Here is a 27,811-nt window from a genome sequence, read left to right on the forward strand (position 1 = left end):
ATGGCTGAATCCAAAATTTCAGTAACTCAGGACGAGTTCAGCTGTTCAGTTTGTCTGGAAACACTGAAGGATCCAGTAACTACATCATGTGGACACAGTTTCTGTATGGTGTGTATTAATAACTGCTGGGATCAGGAGGATGATAAGGGAACATACAGCTGTCCACAGTGTAGACAAACCTTCACTCCAAGACCTGTTGTGAAAAGAAACACCATGCTGGCTGGAGTTGTGGAGAAACTGAAGAAAACAGAACTTCAAGCTCCACATCCTGGTCACTGTTCTGCTGGACCTGAAGATGTGGATTGTGATTACTGTACAGAGAGAAAATCCAAAGCAGTAAAATCCTGTCTGGTGTGTTTGGCCTCTTTCTGTGAAACTCACCTTCAGCCTCATTATAAATCTAATACTTTTAAGAATCACAAGCTGGTTGGAGCCTCCAGACGACTCCAGGATCAGATCTGCTCTCAGCATAATAAACTGCTGGAGGTTTACTGTCGTACTGATCAGCAGTGTATCTGCACGTTGTGTATGCTAGAGAATCATAAAGGACATGATACAATATCAGCTGCAGCAGAAAGAACTGAGAAACAGGTAAAATATTATACAGCTCTCTTTAACAAGTAACAACTCATTATCATTTACACTGACGTTGTTTATGTGGTGCTCGTACACAATACAAGTAAATCCTGAATTGTTATTCTGTGTAGAAGCAGCTGCTGGAGATCCAGAGAAAATTCCAGGAGAATATCCAGAACAGAGAGAAGGAACTTTGTGAGCTGATAAACGCTGTGGAGTCTCACAAGGTAAGTTTTATAAACACAAAGCTCTCAGTATCAGTCTGACTCTCCTCCATTAAACCAATCTCCATTAAAAATGAGATATTTTAGATCTCAGGTAACTTTGGAAGTGATGGAGCATTTTTGTTCATGAATTAAAAAAATCTTTAAAATCTGCCTGGTTAGTTGGTGATTGATGCTGTACAACAATTCTGAGGTTGTGCTAATAATTATAAGGGTGATAAGATCAGATTCGGACTGAGCCGCCCAAAAAGATTATTGATTGTTGCTTTGGATCAAGATGCTTAAACATAAATGACTGTATAAGATTTCTGGTAAAGACTTGAGAAGATCACTACATTGAATTTCCCAGTTCTGGCCAGGCTGCTGTTTCCTGATACTCAAAATAACTTCTGTAACAGTATGCTACCACCAGCACATTTTACAGTATATATGGTGTTTTTAGGTTTTATTAGATTTAATCCACACATATAATTTTGAATTAAGGACATACAGGAGCAGGTGTGTTGTATCAAAATCTGTGAGGAAATATAACATGCTGATAAATGCAGTAAAAACTAAAGTGAAGATGAACACTGAAGAAGTGCTGGAGTTTAAGGTGAAAGGTAGAAGACTGGAACTCTTTCTTATATTTGGGAAGTAGATTATCAAATACTACATCATGTGGACATGATGATAATGGTAACATTTACAAGAGTATGAAAAGCACCCTCACCAAGCTATGAGTGATGAAAGTCTTAGTCTGGCCAGTAGCTACATATGAATGTGCAGGATGGACAAATATCTGAGTGAGAAATGTTTCCTCTTTCTGAATCTTCTCACAGTGTTCTGCACAGACAGCAGTGGAGGACATTGAGAGGATCTGTACTGAACTAATCAACTCAATTAACAGAAGATGCTCTGAGTTAAAAGATCTGATCAGAGATCGAGAGACAGCAGAAGTAAGTCGAGCTGAAAAACTCCTGAAACAGGTGGAACAGCAGATTGTAGAGCTGAAGAGGAAAGATGCTGAACTGGAACAGCTTTCACACACAGAGGATCCCGTCCATTTCCTCCAGGTAACAGCACTAAAAATAATTATATTATTGCTGCACCAATTAATAAAATACAGTAGTACCTTGTACCTTGATGTCCCCTAAACTCAAAATCTTTGAAACCTGATGCCTTTTATTGAGAAATTTGTTCCCTTAAACTCGATTATTGTTAGAATTCATTCAAACATGTTTGGGAGAGTCAGAAATGCAACAGAAAACCAGTCACAAGCAAAGCATCCTCTCCTGTCCTCCCAGAGGTTTCCTTTTTATAGGCGTCTCTCCCTGGTGGTAGCTTTGTGCATCTTCCACAAATCTGTAACATGAAAACATGAAAACCCCACTACACAAAACACATTATGACCCATAAAGTCGTAACACTCGGGGTTCTGAGAAATCGTCCATCATTTGTAATTCATCATCATCTTGTTGTTTCTCTGTAAACATTATCTGTCTGGATGTAGAATTTTCAGTCTCTCTCGGCTCCTGCTGGATCTGCAGAATCAGCCGCCATCACAATCAGTCCTTTCCTCTCATTTGATGATGTTACAAAGTCTGTATCTCAGCTGAGAGAGAAAGTAGAGGAATTCTGGAAAGATCAGTGTGAGAAGATACCAGATGAAGGTGAGTGAAGGATCATCATTCATTTACTTATTAACCCAGTACTGGTCATGGTCAAAGTGAGTCCAGGGTTAAATGAAATACACTCACACTGTAGTTTCTCAGACTTAAAGTCACTTTAGACAAACACTGGAGGAACATGTCAAACTTCTTACTGGCTGTACCTGCGACACTTTCTAGTGCAGATATTTATTTACTGTGATAAGTGATTGTACTGTTACTCTCTCTGCAGTAAAGAAAGTCCGGATTACTTCACCTCCTGAACCTGAAATCAGAGAAGATTTTCTACAATGTAAGTTTCTTCCAAACACACAAACATACACAGTGCAGTGAAAAAGTATTTACACCCCCCAGTTATCTGTATTTTTACATATTTGTCACGTTACTAGTTCAGATGCTACAGCAGCTCAGTTTGGTTCAAGTCCAGATTTGATTAGGTCCAAAACCTAAACTTTATTTCCTCAGATTTATTTTAACACAGATCTGCTCTTGTTATTTGGAATTGCTGTGTTTTTATATTGCACGAGTGTTTAATCTTTAAATCATGAACTGATGACCAAGCGTTCTTCTTTAATCCTGAAACACCATCACACAACCACCACCATGACTGACTGTTAGTGAGATGTTTTTATTGTAAAATGCTGTTTTAGCTTCATTGCAAGTATATAAAATTCTGACTCATCAGTTCACAGAACATCATCACCAAAAAGCTTGAGGGTCATTAAGGTTCTTATATTGGTAAATGAGAGGCGAGGCTTTATGTTCCTCTTAGTTAACAGTGATTTTACCCTGTGACTCTCCCATGGATTTTATTTGTGCTCAGTCTTCTTCTAATACTGGAATCATTAAATCAGATCTAAATTGAGGTCAGCAGGTCCTGCGGTTTCCTAAATGTTTGTTTGGGTTCTTGTATGTTTTCCTTGATGAGACATTGATGAGCTCCTGAAGCAATCTTAACTGTTCCAAGTGTCATTTAGAGATCATGGCTCTTACTGTGGTTCGCTAAAGTACTAAAATCTTAGGATTGACTTTGTAACTTTTTCCAGACTGATATACAGGGTGGGCCATTTATATGGATACACCTAAATAAAATGGGAATGGTTGGTGATATTAACTTCCTGTTTGTGGCACATTAGTATATGGGAGGGGGAAAACTTTTCAAGATGGGTGGTGACCATGGCGGGCATTTTGAAGTCGGCCATTTTGGTTTTAACGTAACTTTATTCTTTCATGAGTTATTTACAAGTTTCTGACCACTTATAAAATGTGTTCAAAGTGCTGCCCATTGTGTTGGATTGTCAATGCAACCCTCTTCTCCCACTCTTCACACACTGATAGCAACACCGCAGAAGAAATGCTAGCACAGGCTTCCAGTATCCGTAGTTTCAGGTGCTGCACATCTCGTATCTTCACAGCATAGACAATTGCCTTCAGATGACCCCAAAGATAAAAGTCTAAGGGGGTCAGATCGGGAGACCTTGGGGGCCATTCAACTGGCCCACGACGACCAATCCACTTTCCAGGAAACTGTTCATCTAGGAATGCTCGGACCTGACAACCATAATGTGGTGGTGCACCATCTTGCTGGAAAAACTCAGGGAACGTGCCAGCTTTCCAAGTGTATTGGTCAGAAACTTGTAAATAACTCATGAAAGAATAAAGTTACGTTAAAACCAAGCACACCTTTGTTTTTCTTGTGAAATTCTCAATAAGTTTGATGTGTCACATGACCCTCTTCCCATTGAAAAAACTAAAGTTGGATCCAAAATGGCCGACTTCAAAATGGCTGCCATGGTCACCACCCATCTTGAAAAGTTTTCCCCCTCCCATATACTAATGTGCCACAAACAGGAAGTTAATATCACCAAACATTTCCATTTTATTTAGGTGTATCCATATAAATGGCCCACCCTGTATTACAATTACTTTTTTTGATCTATTTTGGAATTTGTTTGGACAGTGGTGAAGTGGTTCTGGCAGTGATCATGCCTCAGATTAGGGAGATTTTTGGTCCTTGCTAAAGACCACTGTTTCATGTACTTTTCTTCTATAGTTATTTAAAATCACCAAGAACTTTAGAGGTTAAAACAAGTAAAACAACCATTTAAACTGCTGTCTGTATATTTTTGCTCCAGGAGGTTTTATAAATCTTTATGATTCAGTCACAGAAACCCTTGAAACACACACACACACACACACACACACACACACACTCACATACACCAACACACATTTACACAGACACACCCTCTCACACACGTTTACACACATTCACACTTACACACACATTAACAGACACACACACACACTCATATGTGCACACACACACACACACACACACTGAAACACAATTCAAAAAGCTTTATTAGCATGACGTTGTGTTTGTTGTTGGATTGTATGTTGCTGGTGTGTGTCTGTGTACTGTTTGTGAATGTGTCATGTTTGTGGGGTGTTTCTATATGTCTGTGTAGTGTTTTTGTGTGTTTGTGTAGTTTTCATTAGTTTGTGTAGCGTTTGTGTGCATTTGTAAATGTTGGTGTCTGTGTATTTGTGTAGTGTCTGTGTGAGTATGTGTAGGGTTTGTCTGTGCTTGTGTAATGTATTTGTGTGTTTGTTTGTGTAGTGTTTGTAACAAATGTGTGTGTTTGTGTAGTGTACAATACTACAAGTAATATTTGTGTTTGAGTAGTATTTGTGTGTTTGAGTAATATTTGTGTTTGAGTAGTATGTGTGTGTTTGAGCAGTATGTGTGATACTGGCCAGTGATAGCTCAGTGGTTAAGGTACTGGACTAGTAAACAGAAGGTTGCCGGTTCAAGCCCCGCCACCACCAAGTTGCCACTGTTGGGTCCCTGAGCAAGGCCCTTAACCCTCAATTGCTCATTGTGTTCCGCTCACTGTGTAAGTCACTTTGGATAAAAGCGTCTGCTAAATGCTGAAATGTAAATGTGTGTGTTTGAGTAGTATGTGTGTGTTTGAGCAGTATTTGTGTGTTTGAGTAGTATGTGTGTGTTTGAGCAGTATTTGTGGGTTTGAGTTAGTCCTGGACAATAATTCGATATCGATATATATCGCGATAGAAAATGTTTTAATAACGGTGATATGATTTTTAAACAAATTCGATCGATATACATTTTGTAAGTGCGTGATGAAGTACGCCACAGGCACGAAGCCATTGCTCAGCGTTACCGCTCTGATTACACTACAACACGCTACCTACAACACGGTGGATATTAGCGGCAAAATGAGTTCAACAGCTGGGAGGGAACGAGCATCCACAGTCAGGGTCGGGCCGGGGGGGGGGGGGGGGGGGGTTGAATAATATTTGTGTTTGAGCAGTATTTGTGTGTTTGAGTAGTATGTGTGTGTTTGAGCAGTATTTGTGTGTTTGAGTAGTATGTGTGTGTTTGAGCAGTATTTGTGTGTGTTTGAGTAGTATGTGTGTGTTTGAGTAGTATGTGTGTGTTTGAGTAATATTTGTGTGTTTGTACAGTATTTGTGTGTTTGAGTAGTATGTGTGTGTTTGAGTAGTATGTGTGTGTTTGAGTAATATTTGTGTGTTTGTGCAGTATTTGTGTGTGTTTGAGTAGTATGTGTGTGTTTGAGTAATATTTGTGCTTATGCGTAGTGTCTATATGTCAGTGTAGTGTTCATGCTTTTGTGTAGCATTTGTTTGTGTTTGAGTAGTAGTTGTGTTGTAGTAGTATTTGTGTGATTGTGTAGTGTCTTTGTGTATGTGTAGGGTTTGTATGAGTGTGTAATATATGTGTGTTTGTTTGTGTAGTGTTTGTGTAATGTACAGTATCTTACAAAAGTGAGTACACATTTCTGCAAATATTTGATTTGATCTTTTCATGGGACAACACTATAGAAATGAAACTTGGATGTAACTTGTATAGCAGTATAGATTTACTTCTGAAAATAACTCAACACACAGCCATTAATGTCTAAATAGCTGCAACACATGTGAGTACACCCCACAGTGAACATGTCCAAATTGTGCCCAAAGTGTCAATATTTTGTGTGACCACCATTATTATCCAGCACTGCCTTAACCCTCTTGGACATGGAATTCACCAGAGCTGCACAGGTTGCTCTTCCACTCCTCCATGATGACATCACGGAGCTGGTGGACGTTAGACACCTTGAACTCCTCAACCTTGCACTTGAGGATGCCCCACAGGTGCTCAATTGGATTTAGTCCATCACCTTTACCAGAGGTGGAAAGTAACAAATTTTTTGTGCACTTGTACTTTTTAAAGTAGATTTTACAGCCAGTAATTTTACTTTTACTTAAGTATGTTTTGTATTAAGAACTGTAATTCACTACATTTTAAATAACATTCGTTACTGAGTAAAAAAAAGAAAACAATAAAAAACTCGACATCAAACCTGCGCAAATGTAGAGCAGTGGTGGCTAAACTGTTAGATCCATAAACAACTCTATGAATCAGTTCATTTGGTGAAGAGATTCAGATGTATAAACCAATCAGAGCTTCCGAATTCACATTCTAGGTGGAATTTCAATCTCTCTCTTCATTGGTTGTTGTATAAATGCCAGTTTAGTGAGCGAATAACCAATGTAAGCTTTTTACCGGGAAAGCCGAGAGAATAAATTATCTACAATAGTTTTTATAAGGTGGGTATGGATTTATATATTCTGGAAACATACAAGATGGTCTTATATAAAGTGGATTATATATTTAATGGAACAACACATGGATATAGATCGGTAAGCAGATAAGTGGTTATGATTTTCTGCTGTTGTGTGATTGATCTGGGTCGCGGTTCTGCTGTTTACGGTACGCTTTCATTTTGCAACGATAGCAAAGCATTATGAAATATTGTGATTTTTTAAGTAAAACGGACAGCATAAATGTGATTAAGATTCTGCTGGTTTGTTTTTGATCATGTTCCTACGACGGTGTAAGACCCGTTATATTTTTTATAAGTGCAACCCTAACCCCCCCCCCCCCCCCTCCCACACAGGTAAACACCTGACATCCCACCCCCCACACTATGTCTTCCACCAACCCACCAGCCCATGGTGTTTTTTTTTATTTCCAGTTCTAAAAGTTGGCAACCCTAGTTGGCACTATTGACCTGAACCAAGTTAGTTAGCGTCAAGTCCAACTAGTTATAAAATACAGCGATTTATTGAGAATAAACAGAAATAATGCTGTTTTTAATTGATAACAGCAGTTGCAGTCTGTTAGGTGTGTAAAGTGGTTAACGTTTACTCTGAGTACAGTTTAAATTTTAAGAGTTAATTTTTACTTGAGTAGATTTTTAGACTAGTAATTTTACTTGTACTTAAGTAAAAAATCATCAAAGTAATAGTACTTTTACTTGAGTACAATATTTTAGTATTCTTTCCACCTCTGACCTTTACCTTCAGCTTTGTCAGCAAGGCAGTTGTCATCTTGGAGGTTGTATTTGGGGTCATTATTGTGTTAAAAAACTGCCATGCAGCCAAGTTTCCGGAGTGAGGGAAGCATGATCTGTTTCAGAATGTCACAGTACATGTTGGAATTCATGTTTCCCTCAATGAACTGCAGCTCCCCGGTGCCGGCAGCACTCATGCAGCCCAATACCATGATGCTACCACCATGCTTGACTGTAGGCAAGAGACAGTTGTCTTGGTACTTCTTACCAGGGCGCCGCCACACATTCTTGTCACCATCTGAGCCAAACAAGTTTATCTTGGTCTCGTCAGACCACAGGACATTCCAGTAATCCATTCGTGGACTGCTTGTCTTCAGCAAACTGTTTGCTGGCTTTCTTGTGCATCAGCTTCCTTCTGGGATGACGACCATGCAGACCGAGTTGATGCAGTGTGCGGCGTATGGTCTGAGCACTGACAGGCTGACCTCCCATGTCTTCAACCTCTGCAGCAATGCTGGCAGCACTCATGCGTCTATGTTTTTAAAGCCAACCTCTGGATATGACGCTTAACACGTGGACTCAACTTCTTTGGTCGACCCTGGTGAAGCCTGTTCCGAGTGGAACCTGTCCTGGAAAACCGCTGTATGACCTTGGCCACCGTGCTGTTGCTTAGTTTCAGGGTGTTAGCAATCTTCTTATAGCTTAGGCCATCTTTGTGGAGAGCAACAATTCTATTTCTCACATCCTCAGAGAGTTCTTTGCCATGAGGTGCCATGTTGAATATCTAGTGGCCAGTATGAAAGAATTGTACCCAAAACACCAAATTTAACAGCTCTGCTCCCCATTCACACCTGGGACCTTGACACATGACACCAGGGAGGGACAACGACACACTTTGGCACAATGTGGACATGTTCACTGTGAGGTGTACTCACTTATGTTTCAGCTATTTAGACATTAATGGCTGTGTGTTGAGTTATTTTCAGAAGACAGTAAATCTACACTGCTATATCAGCTGTACACTGACTACTCTAAGTTATAACCAAGTTTCATGTCTATAGTTTTGTCCCATGAAAAAATATAATCAAATATTTGCAAAAATGTGAGGGGCATACTCACTTTTGTGAGATACTGTATGTGTGTATGTGTAGTGTCTGTGTGATTGCGCAGTGTTTGTGTAATGTGTGTTTGAGTAGTATCTGTGTGTATATGTAGTGTTTGTGCAGTGTTTGTGTAATGTTTGTGTGTGATTGTGTAGTGTTTGTGTGATTGTGTAGTGTTTGTGTGTATGCGTAGGGTTTGTATGTGTTTGTGTAATGTTTGTGTGATGTATGTGTGTTTGTGTGATTGTGTAGGGTTTGTGTGATGTATGTGTGTGTAGTGTTTGTGTGTATGCGTAGGGTTTGTATGTGATTATTTAATGATTGTGTGATTGTGTCTGTGTTTGTGTGTGTTTGTGTAATGTATGTGTGTATGTGTAGTATCTGTGTGATTGTGTAGGGTTTGTATGTGTTTGTGTGATGTATGTGTGTGTAGTGTTTGTGTGTATGCGTAGGGTTTGTATGTGATTATTTAATGATTGTGTGATTGTGTCTGTGTTTGTGTGTGTTTGTGTAATGTATGTGTGTATGTGTAGTATCTGTGTGATTGTGCAGTGTTTGTGTAATGTTTGTGTTTGAGTTGTATTTGTGTGTATGTGTAGTGTCTGTGTGTATTTGTGTAGTGTTTGTGTGTTAGTGTAGGGTTTGTGTGTGTTTGTGTAATGTATGTTTGTGTGGTGAAGTCAAGATTCAAGAGTTTTACTGTCATGTGCACAGAAGAACCAGCAGTTACACTGTACAATGAAATTCTTACTTTGTTCATCCTCCAAACATCAATAAGTATTGTACATAAAACAAAATTAAACTAACACAATAAAAGAATTAGTATAAAACTTTTTCAAAAAATATTTAAATTTAAACTATAAAAAAAAACGTTTTATATACAAAGTAATACAAATAGAAATAAACTAAGGCAGTTCTGATAAATGTCCTGTAGTGCAGGGAAGGACGTTCCAGAAATTCTTTGTGCAGTTTTTATTACACGCTGGAGTGCCTTCCTGTCCTCTGCAGTGCAGTTTCCATACCAGACTGTGATGGAGCTGGTAAGGACACTTTCCACTCTACATTTGTAGAAGTTGCTGAGAATTTTGGTTGACATGCCAATTTTTTTTAGTCTTCTTAGGAAGTACAGTCTCTGTTGTGACTTTTTGATGATGTGGTGTGTGTTGCAGGACCAGGTGAGATCCTCACTGATGTGCACACCCAGGAATTTGAAGGTTTTCACCTTCTCCACTACTGTTCCACCTATATACAGTGGTGTATGCTGTTCTCCTCTCCTCCTGGGGTCCACAATCAGTTCCTTTGTCTTGTTGATATTTAATGAAAGATTGTTGTTCTGACACCAGCCCACAAGATCTGCTACCTCCTTCCTGTACACCGTCTCATCCTCCCCAGTAATAAGACCAATGACGGTGGTGTCATCAGCAAACTTAATAATACTGGTGGTGTTATAAGAGGCCACACAGTTATGTGTGAAGAGCGAGTACAGAAGAGGGCTCAGCACGCAGCCTTGAGGTGTCCCAATGTTTATGGTCTTTGTGCTGGATGTTCGCGTGCCAATCCTGACTGACTGAGATCGGTCAGATAGAAAATCTAGTATCCAGTTCTCTGATCTCACGTTGTGTTGTTATCCTGGTTCTCAGCTCATCCAGCTTGTTTTCGAGGGAGCGAACGTTAGCCAGCAACAGGCTAGGTAGCGGTGGTCGTGTAGCCCTAGCCTTTAGCCTAGCATGAAGCCCACCTCTCCTGCCACGCTTCCGTTTTGGCCGCTCTGTTCGCCGTCTACGTCGCTCGTCCAATACCGGTGCTGCTGGGCCATGCTGCTCGAATTCGGGTTTGTGTGTGTTTGTGTTATGTGTGTGTTTGTGTAGTGTTTGTGTGATTGTGTAGTGTTTGTGTGTATGCGTATGGTTTGTATGTGTTTATGTAGTGTTTGGGTAATGTATGTGTGTGTTTGTGTAGTGTTTGTGTGTATGTGTAAGGTTTGTGTGTGTTTGTGTAGTGTTTGTGTAATGCATGTGTGTGTTTATGTAGTCTTTGTGTGTATGCGAAGGTTTTTGTGTGTTTGTGTAGTGTTTGTGTAATGTATGTGTGTGTTTGTGTGATTGTGTAGTGTTTGTGTGATTGTGTAGGGTTTCTATGTGATTGTGTAGTGTTTGTGTGATTGTGTAGTGTTTGTGTAATGTGTGTGTGTTTGTGTGATTGTGTAGTGTTTGTTTGATTGTGTAGGGTTTGTATGCATTTTTGTTCTGTTTGTGTAATGTGTTTTTTTGTAGTATTTGTGTATATGTGTAGTTTCTGTGTGTATTTGTGCATTGTGTGTGTAATGTGTGTGTTTGTGTAGTGTTTGTGTAATGTATGTGTGTATGTGTGAGTATGTGATTGTGTTTTTGTGTAATGTATGTGTGTTTGTGTATTGTTTGTGTGTATGCGAATGGTTTGTGTGTGATTGTGTAGTGTTTGTGTGTATGCGAATGGTTTGTGTGTGATTGTGTAGTGTTTGTGTGTATGTGTAGTGTCTGTGTGATTGTGCAGTGTTTGTTTAATGTGTGTGTTTGTGTTGTATTTGTGTGTATGCGTAGGGTTTGTATGTGATTGTGTAGTTTGTGTAATGTATGTGTGTGTTTGTGTACTGTTTGTGTAATGTATGTTTGTGTTTCTTGTCATGTGTAGGGTTTGTGTGTGATTGTGTAGTGTTTGTGTAATGTATGTGTGTGATTGTGGACTGTTTGTGTAGTGTTTGTGTGATGGTGTAGTGTTTGTGTGATTGTGTAGTGTTTGTGTAGTGTTTGTGTGTATGTTTAGGGTTTGTGTGTTGATGTGATGTATATGTGTGTTTGTGTTGTGTTTGTGTAATGTATGTGTGTATCTGTTGTTTTGTGTTATTGTGTAGTGTTTGTGTGTATGTGTAAAATGTGTGTGTGTTTGTGTGATTGTGTAGGGTTTGTGTAGTGTGTGTGTAATGTATATGTGTGTGATTGTGTAGTATCTGTGTGATTGTGTAGTGTTTGTGTGTAAGTGAGTTTGTGATTGTGTATTATTTGTGTAATGTATGTGTTTGTGTGTATGTGTGAGTTTATGTGTTTGTGTCTGTGTGTATGCATGTGATTGTGTCTGTGTGTATGCTTAGGGTTTGTGTGTGATTGTGTAGTGTTTGTTTGATTGTGTAGGGTTTGTGTGATTGTGTAGGGTTTGTGATTGTGTAGGGTTTGTTTTATTGTGTAGGGTTTGTGTGATTGTGTAGTGTTTGATTGTGTAGGGATTGTGTGATTGTGTAGGGTTTATGTGATTGTGTAGGGTTTGTTTGATTGTGTAGGGTTTGTGTGATTGTGTAGGGTTTGTTTGATTGTGTAGTGTTTGTGTGACTGTGTAGGGTTTGTGTGATTGTGTAGAGTTTGTTTGATTGTGTAGGGTTTGTGTGATTATGTAGGGTTTGTGTGATTGTGTAGGGTTTGGTTGTGTAGGGTTTGTGTGATCGTGTAGTGTTTGATTGTGTAGTGTTTGATTGTGTAGGGTTTGTTTGATTGTGTAGGGTTTGTGTGATTGTGTAGTGTTTGTGTGATTGTGTAGTGTTTGTGTGATTGTGTAGGGTTTGTGTGATTGTGTAGGGTTTGTGTGATGGTGTAGGGTTTGTGTGATTGTGTAGGGTTTGTGTGATTGTGTAGGGTTTGTGTGATGGTGTAGGGTTTGTGTGATGGTGTAGGGTTTATTTGATTGTGTAGGGTTTGTGTGATGGTGTAGGGTTTATTTGATTGTGTAGGGTTTGTGTGATGGTGTAGGGTTTGTGTGATTGTGTAGTGTTTGCTTGTGTAGGGTTTGTTCGATTGTGTAGGGTTTGTGTGATTGTGTAGGGTTTGTGTGATTGTGTAGGGTTTGTGTGATTGTGTATTGTTTGCTTGATTGGGTAGTGTTTGATTGTGTAAGGTTTGTGTGATTGTGTAGGGTTTGTGTAATTGTGTAGGGTTTGTGTGATTGTGTTGGGTTTGTGTGATTGTGTAGTGTTTGATTGTGTAATATTTGATTGTGTAGGGTTTGTTTGATTGTGTAGGGTTTGTGTGATTGTGTAGGGTGTGTTTGATGGTGTAGGGTTTGTGTGATTGTGTAGGGTTTGTTTGATTGTGTAGGGTTTGTGTGATTGTGTAGGGTTTGTTTGATTGTGTAGTGTTTGTGTGATTGTGTAGGGTTTGCGTGATTGTGTAGGGTTTGTGTGATTGTGTAGGGTTTGTTTGATTGTGTAGGGTTTGTGTGATTGTGTAGGGTTTGATTGTGTAGGGTTTGTGTGATTGTGTAGGGTTTGTTTGATTGTGTAGGGTTTGTGTGATTATGTAGGGTTTGTGTGATTGTGTAGGGTTTGTGTTATTGTGTAGGGTTTGTGTGATGGTGTAGGGTTTACTTGATTGTGTAGGGTTTGTGTGATGGTGTAGGGTTTATTTGATTGTGTAGCGATTGTGTGATGGTGTAGGGTTTGTGGGATTGTAGTGTTTGATTGTGTAGGGTTTGTTCGATTGTGTAGGGTTTGATTTTGTAGGGTTTGATTTTGTAGGGTTTGTGTAATTGTGTAGTGTTTGCTTGATTGTGTAGTGTTTGATTGTGTAGTGTTTGATTGTGCAGGGTTTGATTTTGTAGGGTTTGTGTAATTGTGTAGTGTTTGCTTGATTGTGTAGTGTTTGATTGTGTAGGGCTTGTGTGATTGTGTAGGATTTGTTTGATTTTGTAGTGTTTGATTGTGTAGGGTTTGTGTGATTGTGTAGTGTTTGATTGTGTAGTGTTTGATTGTGTAATGTTTGAATGTGTAGGGTTTGTTTGATTGTGTAGGGTTTGTGTGATTGTGTAGTGTTTGTGTGATTGTGTAATGTTTGAATGTGTAGGGTTTGTTTGATTGTGTAGGGTTTGTGTGATTGTGTAATGTTTGAATGTGTAGGGTTTGTTTGAATGTGTAGGGTTTGTTTGATTGTGTAGGGTTTGTGTGATTGTGTAATGTTTGAATGTGTAGGGTTTGTGTGATTGTGTAGGGTTTGTGTGATTGAATCGGAATCAGAATCGGGCTTTATTGGCCAAGTATGCTCACACATACAAGGAATTTGTTTTTGGTTACACAGATGCTTGCAGTGCACGAAAAATACAGTAAAGACAATCTTATTCACACAGCTCACTCTCTCCTTACACACACATTCATACCCGTAAACATAGAAAACATTTGTAAACATTTAGCATGTGCAATTTACATTGTAATTTTAAAAAGGTGCAGTTTTGTGCAATATAAAAACTATAGAAAATATAAAAATATATAAATATGAAATGCAAGTAAAAGTGAAAATCCTGTGTATGCTATTACATAAATTAAATAGGTAGTTTTGATGTGCAAGTGTCCCGAGTATTAACAGTACAGTAGTGTTCAATTGTTCATGAGCGTAATGGAGTTTGGATAAAAGCTTCTCTGTAGCCTGGTCATTCGGGTCTTCATGTGGCTGAAGCGTCGGCCTGATGGAAGGCACCGAAACAGGTGATGGCCAGGGTGAGACGGGTCAGTGATGATTTTCTCTGCACGCTTCCTGGTTCTGGAGGCATGCAGGTCCAGCAGTGTGGGCAGCTTTACACCGATGGTCCTCTCTGCAGACTTGATGATGCGCTGCAGTCTCTTGGTGTCATGTTTTGTGATAGCGCTGCCCCACACTGTGATGGAAGTGGTGACGATGGACTCTATGATGGCTGTGTAGAACTGCACCATCAGCTCTTGGGGTAGGTTGAACTTCCTCAGCTGGTACAGGAAGTACATCCTCTGTTGAGCCCTCTTGATGATAGAGTTGATGTTGCTGTCCCACTTCAGGTCCTTGGAGATCGTTGTGCCCAGGAACTTGTGGGACTCCACAGCCATCACAGTTCTGTCTAGGATGGTGAGTGCTGGCAGGGTTGGGGGGCTCCTCCTGAAGTCCACGGTCATCTCCACTGTTTTTGCTGTGTTCAGCTCCAGATTGTTCTGACTGCTCCAGAGGACAACCTGATCAACCACCCGTCTATAAGCAGACTCATCACTGTCACTGATGAGACCAATGACTGTAGTGTCATCTGCAAACTTCAGGATTTTAACAGAGGAGTCCATGGAGGTACAGTCATTTGTGTACAGCGAGAAGAGCAGTGGGGAGAGTACACAACCCTGTGGGGCACCTGTGCTGATGGTTCTGGTCCCTGAAGTACACTTTCCCAGCCTCACCTGCTGTTTTCTGCCAGTAAGAAAGTCAGTTATCCACTGGCAGGTGGAGGCTGGTACGCTGAGTTCAGTCAGTTTGCTGTGTAATTGTCCTGGAATAATTGTGTTGAAGGCTGAGCTGAAGTCCGGGAACAGAATTCTTGCATAAGTTCCTGGGTGATCAAGGTGTTGGAGGATGAAGTGGAGACCCATGTTCACTGCATCGTCCACCGACCGGTTGGCCCGATAGGCAAATTGCAGGGGGTCTAGCAGGGGGTCCGTGATTTCCTTAATGTGGTTGAGAACCAGTCTTTCAAAGGACTTCATGACCACAGAGGTCAGGGCAACAGGTCTGTAGTCATTTAGTCCTGTGGTAGTTGCCTTTTTGGGAATGGGTTTTATTGTGGAGCATTTAAAACAGGACGGAACAACACACAGCTCCAGTGATCTGTTGAAGATCTTAGTGAAGACAGGTGCAAGTTGGTCTGCACAGGTCCTCAGGCAGGAGGGAGAGATTCCATCAGGACCTGGGGCCTTCTTGACTTTCTGTTTTTTAAAAAGTCTCAGCACGTCTTCCTCGCAGATCTCAGGGCAGGCTGGATGGGTGGCTGATAGTCGGATGGGTGTGAAGTGGTGTTGAATGGGAGCTCGTTGCTGGGCTGTTCAAACCTGCAGTAGAATCTGTTAAGGTCGTCGGCCAGTTGACGATCTCCCATTGTCTGTGTAGGTGGCCTTTTGTAGCTGGTGATGTTCTGCAGACACCTCCAGGCGGTTGATGGCTCATTTGTGGACATCATGCTGCTTAGCTTGTTAGAGTAGTTCTTCTTTGCAGCCTTGATCTCTTTGGTTAGGGTGTTCCTTGCCTGGTTGTACAGCGCCCGATCCCCACTTCTATATGCTACCTCCTTAGACCGGCGCAGCTGTTTCAATTTGGCATTAAACCAGGGCTTATCATTATTATATTTAAAGCGAGTCCTGGTGGGAACACAGATGTCTTCACAAAAGCTGATGTAAGATGTCACAGTGTCCGTGTATTCATCCAGGCTGCTTGTGGCATCATCAAACACACACCAGTCTGTTAATTCCATGCAGTCCTGAAGCCTTTCTTTAGCCTCATTAGTCCATTTCTTCACCGTGCTGACCACAGGTTTGGCACACTTGAGCTTTTGTCTGTAGGTCGGAAGATGAACTAAGCAGTGGTCAGATAGTCCCAGTGCTGCACGGGGGACAGAGCGGTACGCACCTTTAAATACAGTATAGCAGTGATCTAATATGTTGCTCTCCCTGGTGGGGCAGGTAACATGCTGTCTGTATTTAGGTAGTTCGTTGTTAAGTTTTGCTCTGTTAAAGTCCCCTAAGATGATGAAAACAGAGTCTGTGTGTTTGTGCTCCACGCTGAGGATCTGATCAGCGAGTGCGCTCAGTGCCTCGCGTGCGCACGCTTGAGGTGGAATGTAAACAGCAACAAGCACAACTGATGAAAACTCCCGCGGACAATAAAACGGTCTACAGTTCAGGAAAAGTGATTCCAGATTAGGGCTGCATGTTCTCATTAACACTGTCACATCTGTACACCAGCCTTGGTTGATATAAAAGCAAATTCCGCCGCCTTTTTTCTTGCCGGAAAGCTCCGCGTTGCGGTCCGCTCGGTGGAGATGAAAGCCGTGCAGGTGGAGCGCGCTGTCCGGGACGGAATCCGTGAGCCAGGTCTCAGTAAAGCACAGTACAGCAGAGAGAGAAAAGTCCTTGTTGGTACGGTTTAACAGTGAAAGTTCGTCCATTTTATTTCCTAAAGAGCGAAGGTTTGTCATATGGATGCTGGGTAGCGGTGTACGAAGTCCGCGCTGTCGGAGTTTGACGAGCGCTCCGGCGCGCTTCCCACGTTTGCGCATCCGCCTGCGTCTGCTCAGGAGCGCAGCTGCTCCGCTGACGAAAATGTCCAAAAAACTGTCCGAAAATGAAAAATCAGGAAATATACCTGGTGGCATGAGCTGCCTAATGTTCAGCAGATCTTCTGCGCTGTATTGGAGTGTGTTTGAATCACACATGCCATAACAAACAAACAAAAACAAACAAAGCACTACGGAGCTCCTAACCAGTGTCGCCATCTGCGGCGCCATCTTGGATAATGGCAGGATAATGTGTAGTTTTTGTGTGATTGTGTAGTATTTGATTGTGTAGGGTTTGTGTGATTGTGTAGTTTTTGATTGTGTAGGGTTTGTGTGATTGTGTAGGGTTTGTGTGATTGTGTAGGGTTTGTGTGATTGTGTAGGGTTTGTTTGATTGTGTAGTGTGTGATTGTGTAAAGTTTGTGTGATTGTGTATGGTTTGTGTGATTGTGTAGTGTTTGATTGTGTAGTGTTTGTGTGATTGTATAGAGTTTGTTTGATTGTGTAGGGTTTGTGTGATTGTGTAGGGTTTTGTGTGATTGTGCAGTGTTTGTGTAGTGTTTGATTGTGTAGGGTTTGATTGTGTAGGGTTTGTGTGATCGTGTAGGGTTTGTTTGATTGTGTAGGGTTTGTGTGATTGTGTAGGGTTTGTGTGATTGTGTAGGGTTTGTGTGATTGTATTGGGTTTGATTGTGTAGGGTTTGTGTGATTGTGTAGTGTTTGATTGTGTAGGGTTTGTGTGATTGTGTAGGGTTTGTGTGATTGTGTAGTGTTTGATTGTGTAGGGTTTGTGTGATTGTGTAGGGTTTTATTGTGTAGGGTTTGTGTGATTGTGTAGGGTTTGTGTGATTGTGTAGGGTTTGTGTGATTGTGCAGTGTTTGTGTAGTGTTTGGTTGTGTAGGGTTTGTGTGATCGTGTAGTGTTTAATTGTGTAGTGTTTGATTGTGTTGGGTTTGTTTGATTGTGTAGGGTTTGTGTGATTGTGTAGTGTTTGATTGTGTAGGGTTTGTGTGATTGTGTAGGGTTTGTTTGATTGTGTAGGGTTTGTGTGATGGTGTAGGGTTTATTTGATTGTGTAGGGTTTGTGTGATGGTGTAGGTATTTTTTATTGTGTAGGGTTTGTGTGATGGTGTAGGGTTTATTTGATTGTGTAGAGTTTGTGTGATGGTGTAGGGTTTATTTGATTGTGTAGGGTTTGTGTGATGGTGTAGGGTTTGTGTGATTGTGTAGGGTTTGTTCGATTGTGTAGGGTTTGATTGTGTAGGGTTTGTGTGATTGTGTAGTGTTTGCTTGATTGTGTAGTGTTTGATTGTGTAGGGTTTGTGTGATTGTGTACGGTTTGTGTGATTGTGTAGGGTTTGTGTGATTGTGTTGGGTTTGTGTGATTGTGTAGTGTTTGATTGTGTAATGTTTGATTGTGTAGTGTTTGCTTGATTGTGTAGTGTTTGATTGTGTAGTGTTTGATTGTGTAGGGTTTGTGTGATTGTGTAGGCTTTGTGTGATTGTGTAGTGTTTGATTGTGTAGGGTTTGTGTGATTGTGTAGGGTTTGTGTAATTGTGTAGGGTTTGTTTGATTGTGTAGTGTGTGATTGTGTTAAGTTTGTGTGATTGTGTATGGTTTGTGTGATTGTGTAGTGTTTGATTGTGTAGGGTTTGTGTGATTGTGTTGAGTTTGATTGTGTAGGGTTTGTGTGATTGTGTAGGGTTTTTTGATTGTGTAGTGTGTGATTGTGTAGGGTTTGTGTGATTGTGCAGTGTTTGTGTAGTGTTTGATTGTGTAGGGTTTGTGTGATTGTGTAGGGTTTGTGTGATTGTGTAGGGTTTGTGTGATTGTTTAGTTTTGGTTGTGTAGGGTTTGTGTGATTGTGTTGGGTTTGTGTGATTGTGTAGGGTTTGTGTGATTGTAGGGTTTGTGTGATTGTGTAGAGTTTGTGTGATTGTGTAGTATTTGATTGTGTAGAGTTTGTGTGATTGTGTAGGGTTTGTGTGATTGTGTAGTTTTTGATTGTGTAGTATTTGATTGTGTAGGGTTTTTGTGATTGTGTAGGGTTTGTGTGATTATGTAGTTTTTGATTGTGTACGGTTTGTTTTATTGTGTAGGGTTTGTGTGATTGTGTAGTGTTTGTGTGATTGTGCAGTGTTTGTGTAGTGTTTGGTTGTGTAGGGTTTGTGTGATCGTGTAGTGTTTAATTGTGTAGTGTTTGATTGTGTTGGGTTTGTTTGATTGTGTAGGGTTTGTGTGATTGTGTAGTGTTTGATTGTGTAGGGTTTGTGTGATTGTGTAGGGTTTGTTTGATTGTGTAGGGTTTGTGTGATGGTGTAGGGTTTATTTGATTGTGTAGGGTTTGTGTGATGGTGTAGGTATTTTTTATTGTGTAGGGTTTGTGTGATGGTGTAGGGTTTATTTGATTGTGTAGAGTTTGTGTGATGGTGTAGGGTTTATTTGATTGTGTAGGGTTTGTGTGATGGTGTAGGGTTTGTGTGATTGTGTAGGGTTTGTTCGATTGTGTAGGGTTTGATTGTGTAGGGTTTGTGTGATTTTGTAGTGTTTGCTTGATTGTGTAGTGTTTGATTGTGTAGGGTTTGTGTGATTGTGTACGGTTTGTGTGATTGTGTAGGGTTTGTGTGATTGTGTTGGGTTTGTGTGATTGTGTAGTGTTTGATTGTGTAATGTTTGATTGTGTAGTGTTTGCTTGATTGTGTAGTGTTTGATTGTGTAGTGTTTGATTGTGTAGGGTTTGTGTGATTGTGTAGGCTTTGTGTGATTGTGTAGTGTTTGATTGTGTAGGGTTTGTGTGATTGTGTAGGGTTTGTGTAATTGTGTAGGGTTTGTTTGATTGTGTAGTGTGTGATTGTGTTAAGTTTGTGTGATTGTGTAGTGTTTGATTGTGTAGGGTTTGTGTGATTGTGTTGAGTTTGATTGTGTAGGGTTTGTGTGATTGTGTAGGGTTTTTTGATTGTGTAGTGTGTGATTGTGTAGGGTTTGTGTGATTGTGCAGTGTTTGTGTAGTGTTTGATTGTGTAGGGTTTGTGTGATTGTGTAGGGTTTGTGTGATTGTGTAGGGTTTGTGTGATTGTTTAGTTTTGGTTGTGTAGGGTTTGTGTGATTGTGTTGGGTTTGTGTGATTGTGTAGGGTTTGTGTGATTGTAGGGTTTGTGTGATTGTGTAGAGTTTGTGTGATTGTGTAGTATTTGATTGTGTAGAGTTTGTGTGATTGTGTAGGGTTTGTGTGATTGTGTAGTTTTTGATTGTGTAGTATTTGATTGTGTAGGGTTTTTGTGATTGTGTAGGGTTTGTGTGATTATGTAGTTTTTGATTGTGTACGGTTTGTTTTATTGTGTAGGGTTTGTGTGATTGTGTAGTGTTTGATTGTGTAGTGTGTGATTGTGTAGGGTTTGTGTGATTGTGTTGGGTTTGTTTGATGGTGTATGGTTTGTGTGATTGTGTAGGGTTTGTTTGATTGTGTAGGGTTTGTGTGATTGTGTAGGGTTTGTTTGATTGTGTAGGGTTTGTGTGATTGTGTAAAGTTTGTTTGATTGTGTAGTGTTTGATTGTGTAGTGTGTGATTGTGTAGGGTTTGTGTGATTGTGTGTGGTTTGTGTGATTGTGCAGGGTTTGATTGTGTAGGGTTTGTGTGATTGTGTTGGGTTTGTTTGATTGTGTAGTGTTTGATTGTGTAGTGTGTGATTGTGTAGGGTTTGTGTGATTGTGTAGGGTTTGAGTGATTGTGTAGTGTTTGATTGTGTAGGGTTTGTGTGATTGTGTAGGGTTTTTTATTGTGTAGTGTTTGTTTGATTGTGTAGGGTTTGTGTGATTGTGTAGGGTTTGTGTGATTGTGTAGTGTTTGATTGTGTAGGGTTTGTGTGATTGTGTTGAGTTTGATTGTGTAGGGTTTGTGTGATTGTGTAGGGTTTTTTGATTGTGTAGTGTGTGATTGTGTAGGGTTTGTGTGATTGTGCAGTGTTTGTGTAGTGTTTGATTGTGTAGGGTTTGTGTGATTGTGTTAAGTTTGTGTGATTGTGTAGTGTTTGATTGTGTAGGGTTTGTGTGATTGTGTTGAGTTTGATTGTGTAGGGTTTGTGTGATTGTGTAGGGTTTTTTGATTGTGTAGTGTGTGATTGTGTAGGGTTTGTGTGATTGTGCAGTGTTTGTGTAGTGTTTGATTGTGTAGGGTTTGTGTGATTGTGTAGGGTTTGTGTGATTGTGTAGGGTTTGTGTGATTGTTTAGTTTTGGTTGTGTAGGGTTTGTGTGATTGTGTTGGGTTTGTGTGATTGTGTAGGGTTTGTGTGATTGTAGGGTTTGTGTGATTGTGTAGAGTTTGTGTGATTGTGTAGTATTTGATTGTGTAGAGTTTGTGTGATTGTGTAGGGTTTGTGTGATTGTGTAGTTTTTGATTGTGTAGTATTTGATTGTGTAGGGTTTTTGTGATTGTGTAGGGTTTGTGTGATTATGTAGTTTTTGATTGTGTACGGTTTGTTTTATTGTGTAGGGTTTGTGTGATTGTGTAGTGTTTGATTGTGTAGTGTGTGATTGTGTAGGGTTTGTGTGATTGTGTTGGGTTTGTTTGATGGTGTATGGTTTGTGTGATTGTGTAGGGTTTGTTTGATTGTGTAGGGTTTGTGTGATTGTGTAGGGTTTGTTTGATTGTGTAGGGTTTGTGTGATTGTGTAAAGTTTGTTTGATTGTGTAGTGTTTGATTGTGTAGTGTGTGATTGTGTAGGGTTTGTGTGATTGTGTGTGGTTTGTGTGATTGTGCAGGGTTTGATTGTGTAGGGTTTGTGTGATTGTGTTGGGTTTGTTTGATTGTGTAGTGTTTGATTGTGTAGTGTGTGATTGTGTAGGGTTTGTGTGATTGTGTAGGGTTTGAGTGATTGTGTAGTGTTTGATTGTGTAGGGTTTGTGTGATTGTGTAGGGTTTTTTATTGTGTAGTGTTTGTTTGATTGTGTAGGGTTTGTGTGATTGTGTAGGGTTTGTGTGATTGTGTAGTGTTTGATTGTGTAGGGTTTGTTTGATTGTGTAGGGTTTGTGTGATTGTGCAGTGTTTGTGTAGTGTTTGATTGTGTAGGGTTTGTGTGATCGTGTAGTGTTTGATTGTGTAGTGTTTGATTGTGTAGGGTTAGTGTGATTGTGTAGGGTTTGTGTGATTGTGTAGGGTTTGTGTGATTGTGTAGGGTTTGTGTGATTGTGTAGGGTTTGTGTAATTGTGTAGGGTTTTGTGTGATTGTGCAGTGTTTGTGTAGTGTTTGATTGTGTAGTGTTTGATTGTGTAGGGTTTGTGTGATTGTGTAGGGTTTGTTTGATTGTGTAGTGTTTGTGTAGTGTTTGATTGTGTAGGGTTTGTGTGATCGTGTAGTGTTTGATTGTGTAGTGTTTGATTGTGTAGGGTTAGTGTGATTGTGTAGGGTTTGTGTGATTGTGTAGGGTTTGATTGTGTAGGGTTTGTGTGATTGTGTAGGGTTTGTGCGATTGTGTAGGGTTTGTGTGATTGTGCAGTGTTTGTGTAGTGTTTGATTGTGTAGGGTTTGTGTGATCGTGTAGTGTTTGATTGTGTAGTGTTTGATTGTGTAGGGTTAGTGTGATTGTGTAGGGTTTGTGTGATTGTGTAGGGTTTGATTGTGTAGGGTTTGTGTGATTGTGTAGTTTTTTTTTTATTGTGTAGTGTTTGATTGTGTAGTGTGTGATTGTGTAGGGTTTGATTGTGTAGGGTTTGTGTGATTGTGTAGTTTTTGTGTGATTGTGTAGTATTTGATTGTGTAGGGTTTGTGTGATTGTGTAGGGTTTGTGTGATTGTGTAGATTTTGATCGTGTAGTGTTTGATTGTGTAGGGTTTGTCTGATTATGTAGGGTTTGTGTGGTTGTGTAGGGTTTGTTTGATAGTGTAGGGTTTGTGTGATTGTGTAGGGTTTGTGTGATTGTGTAGTGTTTGTTTGATTGTGTAGTGTTTGATTGTGCAGTGTGTGATTGTGTAGGGTTTGTGTGATTGTGTTGGGTTTGTTTGATGGTGAAGGTTTGTGTGATTGTGTAGGGTTTGTTTGATGTGTAGGATTTGTGTGATTGTGTAGCATTTGTTTGATTGTGTAGTGTTTGATTGTGTAGGGTTTGTGTGATTGTGTAGGGTTTGTGTGATTGTGTAGTTTTTGATTGTGTAGTGTTTGATTGTGTAGGGTTTGTGTGATTGTGTAGGGTTTGTGTGATTGTGCAGTGTTTGTGTAGTGTTTGATTGTGTAGGGTTTGTGTGATTGTGTAGGGTTTGTGTGATTGTGTAGGGTTTGTGCGATTGTGTAGGGTTTGTGTGATTGTGCAGTGTTTGTGTAGTGTTTGATTGTGTAGGGTTTGTGTGATCGTGTAGTGTTTGATTGTGTAGTGTTTGATTGTGTAGGGTTTGTGTGATTGTGTAGGGTTTGTGTGATTGTGTAGTGTTTGATTGTGTAGGGTTTGATTGTGTAGGGTTTGTGTGATTGTGTAGGGTTTGTTTGATTGTGTAGGGTTTGTGTGATTGTGTAGGGTTTGTTTGATTGTGTAGTGTTTGATTGTGTAGTGTGTGATTGTGTAGGGTTTGTGTGATTGTGTAGTGTTTGTGTAGAGTTTGTGTGATTGTGTTAGGTTTGTTTGATTGTGTAGTGTTTGATTGTGTAGTTTGTGATTGTGTAGGGTTTGTGTGATTGTGTAGGGTTTGTGTGATTGTGTAGTGTTTGTGTAGGGTTTGTGTGATTGTGTAGTTTTTTTTTGATTGTGTAGTGTGTGATTGTGTAGGGTTTGTGTGATTGTGTAGTGTTTGATTGTGTAGGGTTTGTGTGATTGTGTAGTTTTTGTGTGATTGTGTAGTATTTGATTGTGTAGGGTTTGTGTGATTGTGTAGTTTTTGATTGTGTAGTGTTTGATTGTGTAGGGTTTGTGTGATTGTGTAGGGTTTGTGTGGTTGTGTAGGGTTTGTTTGATAGTGTAGGGTTTGTGTGATTGTGTAGGGTTTGTGTGATTGTGTAGTGTTTGTTTGATTGTGTAGTGTTTGATTGTGCAGTGTGTGATTGTGTAGGGTTTGTGTGATTGTGTTGGGTTTGTTTGATGGTGAAGGTTTGTGTGATTGTGTAGGGTTTGTTTGATGTGTAGGATTTGTGTTATTGTGTAGCATTTGTTTGATTGTGTAGTGTTTGATTGTGTAGGGTTTGTGTGATTGTGTAGGGTTTGTGTGATTGTGTAGTTTTTGATTGTGTAGTGTTTGATTGTGTAGGGTTTGTGTGATTGTGTAGGGTTTGTGTGATTGTGCAGTGTTTGTGTAGTGTTTGATTGTGTAGGGTTTGTGTGATTGTGTAGGGTTTGTGTGATTGTGTAGGGTTTGTGCGATTGTGTAGGGTTTGTGTGATTGTGCAGTGTTTGTGTAGTGTTTGATTGTGTAGGGTTTGTGTGATCGTGTAGTGTTTGATTGTGTAGTGTTTGATTGTGTAGGGTTAGTGTGATTGTGTAGGGTTTGTGTGATTGTGTAGGGTTTGATTGTGTAGGGTTTGTGTGATTGTGTAGGGTTTGTGTGATTGTGTAGGGTTTTTGTGACTGTGTAGGGTTTTGTGTGATTGTGCAGTGTTTGTGTAGTGTTTGATTGTGTAGTGTTTGATTGTGTAGGGTTTGTGTGATTGTGTAGGGTTTGTTTGATTGTGTAGTGTTTGATTGTGTAGTGTGTGATTGTGTAGGGTTTGTGTGATTGTGTATGGTTTGTGTTATTGTGTAGTGTTTGTGTAGAGTTTGTGTGATTGTGTTAGGTTTGTTTGATTGTGTAGTGTTTGATTGTGTAGTTTGTGATTGTGTAGGGTTTGTGTGATTGTGTAGGGTTTGTGTGATTGTGTAGTGTTTGTGTAGGGTTTGTGTGATTGTGTAGTTTTTTTTTTATTGTGTAGTGTTTGATTGTGTAGGGTTTGTGTGATTGTGTAGTTTTTGATTGTGTAGTGTTTGATTGTGTAGGGTTTGTGTGATTGTGTAGGGTTTGTGTGGTTGTGTAGGGTTTGTTTGATAGTGTAGGGTTTGTGTGATTGTGTAGGGTTTGTGTGATTGTGTAGTGTTTGTTTGATTGTGTAGTGTTTGATTGTGCAGTGTGTGATTGTGTAGGGTTTGTGTGATTGTGTTGGGTTTGTTTGATGGTGAAGGTTTGTGTGATTGTGTAGGGTTTGTTTGATGTGTAGGATTTGTGTGATTGTGTAGCATTTGTTTGATTGTGTAGTGTTTGATTGTGTAGGGTTTGTGTGATTGTGTAGGGTTTGTGTGATTGTGTAGTTTTTGATTGTGTAGTGTTTGATTGTGTAGGGTTTGTGTGATTGTGTAGGGTTTGTGTGATTGTGCAGTGTTTGTGTAGTGTTTGATTGTGTAGGGTTTGTGTGATTGTGTAGGGTTTGTGTGATTGTGTAGGGTTTGTGCGATTGTGTAGGGTTTGTGTGATTGTGCAGTGTTTGTGTAGTGTTTGATTGTGTAGGGTTTGTGTGATCGTGTAGTGTTTGATTGTGTAGTGTTTGATTGTGTAGGGTTAGTGTGATTGTGTAGGGTTTGTGTGATTGTGTAGGGTTTGATTGTGTAGGGTTTGTGTGATTGTGTAGGGTTTGTGTGATTGTGTAGGGTTTGTTTGATTGTGTAGTGTTTGATTGTGTAGTGTGTGATTGTGTAGGGTTTGTGTGATTGTGTATGGTTTGTGTGATTGTGTAGTGTTTGTGTAGGGTTTGTGTGATTGTGTAGTTTTTTTTTTATTGTGTAGTGTTTGATTGTGTAGGGTTTGTGTGATTGTGTAGTTTTTGATTGTGTAGTGTTTGATTGTGTAGGGTTTGTGTGATTGTGTAGGGTTTGTGTGGTTGTGTAGGGTTTGTTTGATAGTGTAGGGTTTGTGTGATTGTGTAGGGTTTGTGTGATTGTGTAGTGTTTGTTTGATTGTGTAGTGTTTGATTGTGCAGTGTGTGATTGTGTAGGGTTTGTGTGATTGTGTTGGGTTTGTTTGATGGTGAAGGTTTGTGTGATTGTGTAGGGTTTGTTTGATGTGTAGGATTTGTGTGATTGTGTAGCATTTGTTTGATTGTGTAGTGTTTGATTGTGTAGGGTTTGTGTGATTGTGTAGGGTTTGTGTGATTGTGTAGTTTTTGATTGTGTAGTGTTTGATTGTGTAGGGTTTGTGTGATTGTGTAGGGTTTGTGTGATTGTGCAGTGTTTGTGTAGTGTTTGATTGTGTAGGGTTTGTGTGATTGTGTAGGGTTTGTGTGATTGTGTAGGGTTTGTGCGATTGTGTAGGGTTTGTGTGATTGTGCAGTGTTTGTGTAGTGTTTGATTGTGTAGGGTTTGTGTGATCGTGTAGTGTTTGATTGTGTAGTGTTTGATTGTGTAGGGTTAGTGTGATTGTGTAGGGTTTGTGTGATTGTGTAGGGTTTGATTGTGTAGGGTTTGTGTGATTGTGTAGGGTTTGTGTGATTGTGTAGGGTTTTTGTGACTGTGTAGGGTTTTGTGTGATTGTGCAGTGTTTGTGTAGTGTTTGATTGTGTAGTGTTTGATTGTGTAGGGTTTGTGTGATTGTGTAGGGTTTGTTTGATTGTGTAGTGTTTGATTGTGTAGTGTGTGATTGTGTAGGGTTTGTGTGATTGTGTATGGTTTGTGTGATTGTGTAGTGTTTGTGTAGAGTTTGTGTGATTGTGTTAGGTTTGTTTGATTGTGTAGTGTTTGATTGTGTAGTTTGTGATTGTGTAGGGTTTGTGTGATTGTGTAGGGTTTGTGTGATTGTGTAGTGTTTGTGTAGGGTTTGTGTGATTGTGTAGTTTTTTTTTTATTGTGTAGTGTTTGATTGTGTAGTGTGTGATTGTGTAGGGTTTGTGTGATTGTGTAGTGTTTGATTGTGTAGGGTTTGTGTGATTGTGTAGTTTTTGTGTGATTGTGTAGTATTTGATTGTGTAGGGTTTGTGTGATTGTGTAGATTTTGATCGTGTAGTGTTTGATTGTGTAGGGTTTGTGTGATTGTGTAGGGTGTGTGTGTGTTTGGATTGTGTGTTGCTATGTATAATTACACACACACACACACACACTACACACACACACACACACATACACACACTGTACACACTGTACTCTCTCTCTCTTCTATGTTAATTGGTTTATTTTGTGTTTCCTCTCCAGATGTTTGTCGGTTCACACTGGATCCAAACACAGTAAATCATTTCCTCCGTCTGTCTGAGGAGAACAAAGTGGTGACCTGCAGTGGAACATTACAGTCGTATCCTGATCATCCAGATAGATTTGATTATAACTCTCAGGTTGTGTGTAGAGAGAGTGTGAGTGGACGCTGTTACTGGGAGGTTGAGTGGAGTGGGGATGATGAGGTTGATATAGCAGTGTCATATAAAAGCATCAGCAGGAAGGGATTCGGTGATGAGTGTGAGTTTGGACGTAATGATCAGTCCTGGAGTTTGTTCTGTTCTCCATCCAGATTTTCATTCTGGCACAATAAGAAAGAGACTGAAATTCCCATAATGCCGAGTTCCTCTAGAATAGGAGTGTATGTGGATTATGAAGCAGGAACTCTGTCCTTCTACAGCGTCTCTGATACAATGAAGCTCCTCCACAGAGTTCAGACCACGTTCACTCAGCTCCTCTACCCGGGGTTTAGAGTTTATTATGGATCAGAAGTGAAACTGTCAGATTGAACAAATTAAATGTAAAATTTACATGAAAGTGTAACATTAAACTGTTGGAGTGATTTTAGAATCTGTGAGGCAGTGATACATTTATGAAGAATTTCTTTTTCAATTTATTAATCACTATTTATTCAGTGCTGTGAAAAAGTATT

General features: G+C 40.0%; 1 protein-coding gene across 1 annotated transcript; it reads left to right on the plus strand.

Moving 5' to 3' along the window:
* On the plus strand, positions 1-27,811 carry LOC134307081 (tripartite motif-containing protein 16-like). The gene is made up of 6 exons (XM_062990429.1): positions 1-591; positions 708-803; positions 1,622-1,855; positions 2,293-2,452; positions 2,682-2,741; positions 27,142-27,811. The coding sequence occupies exons 1-6, from the start codon at positions 1-3 to the stop codon at positions 27,666-27,668; spliced, it is 1,668 nt and encodes a 555-aa protein (XP_062846499.1). The 3' UTR covers positions 27,669-27,811.

The sequence above is a fragment of the Trichomycterus rosablanca genome, unplaced genomic scaffold (genome assembly GCF_030014385.1).
Source record: "Trichomycterus rosablanca isolate fTriRos1 unplaced genomic scaffold, fTriRos1.hap1 scaffold_246, whole genome shotgun sequence".
NCBI lineage: Eukaryota > Metazoa > Chordata > Actinopteri > Siluriformes > Trichomycteridae > Trichomycterus > Trichomycterus rosablanca.

Excerpts from the sequence above, each read along its gene's own strand:
- LOC134307081 (XM_062990429.1), top strand. The coding sequence starts at position 1 with ATGGCTGAATCCAAAATTTCAGTAACTCAGGACGAGTTCAGCTGTTCA. Across the intron at positions 804-1,621 it reads ACGCTGTGGAGTCTCACAAG|TGTTCTGCACAGACAGCAGT; the intron begins GTAAGTTTTATA and ends ATCTTCTCACAG. Across the intron at positions 2,453-2,681 it reads TGAGAAGATACCAGATGAAG|TAAAGAAAGTCCGGATTACT; the intron begins GTGAGTGAAGGA and ends CTCTCTCTGCAG.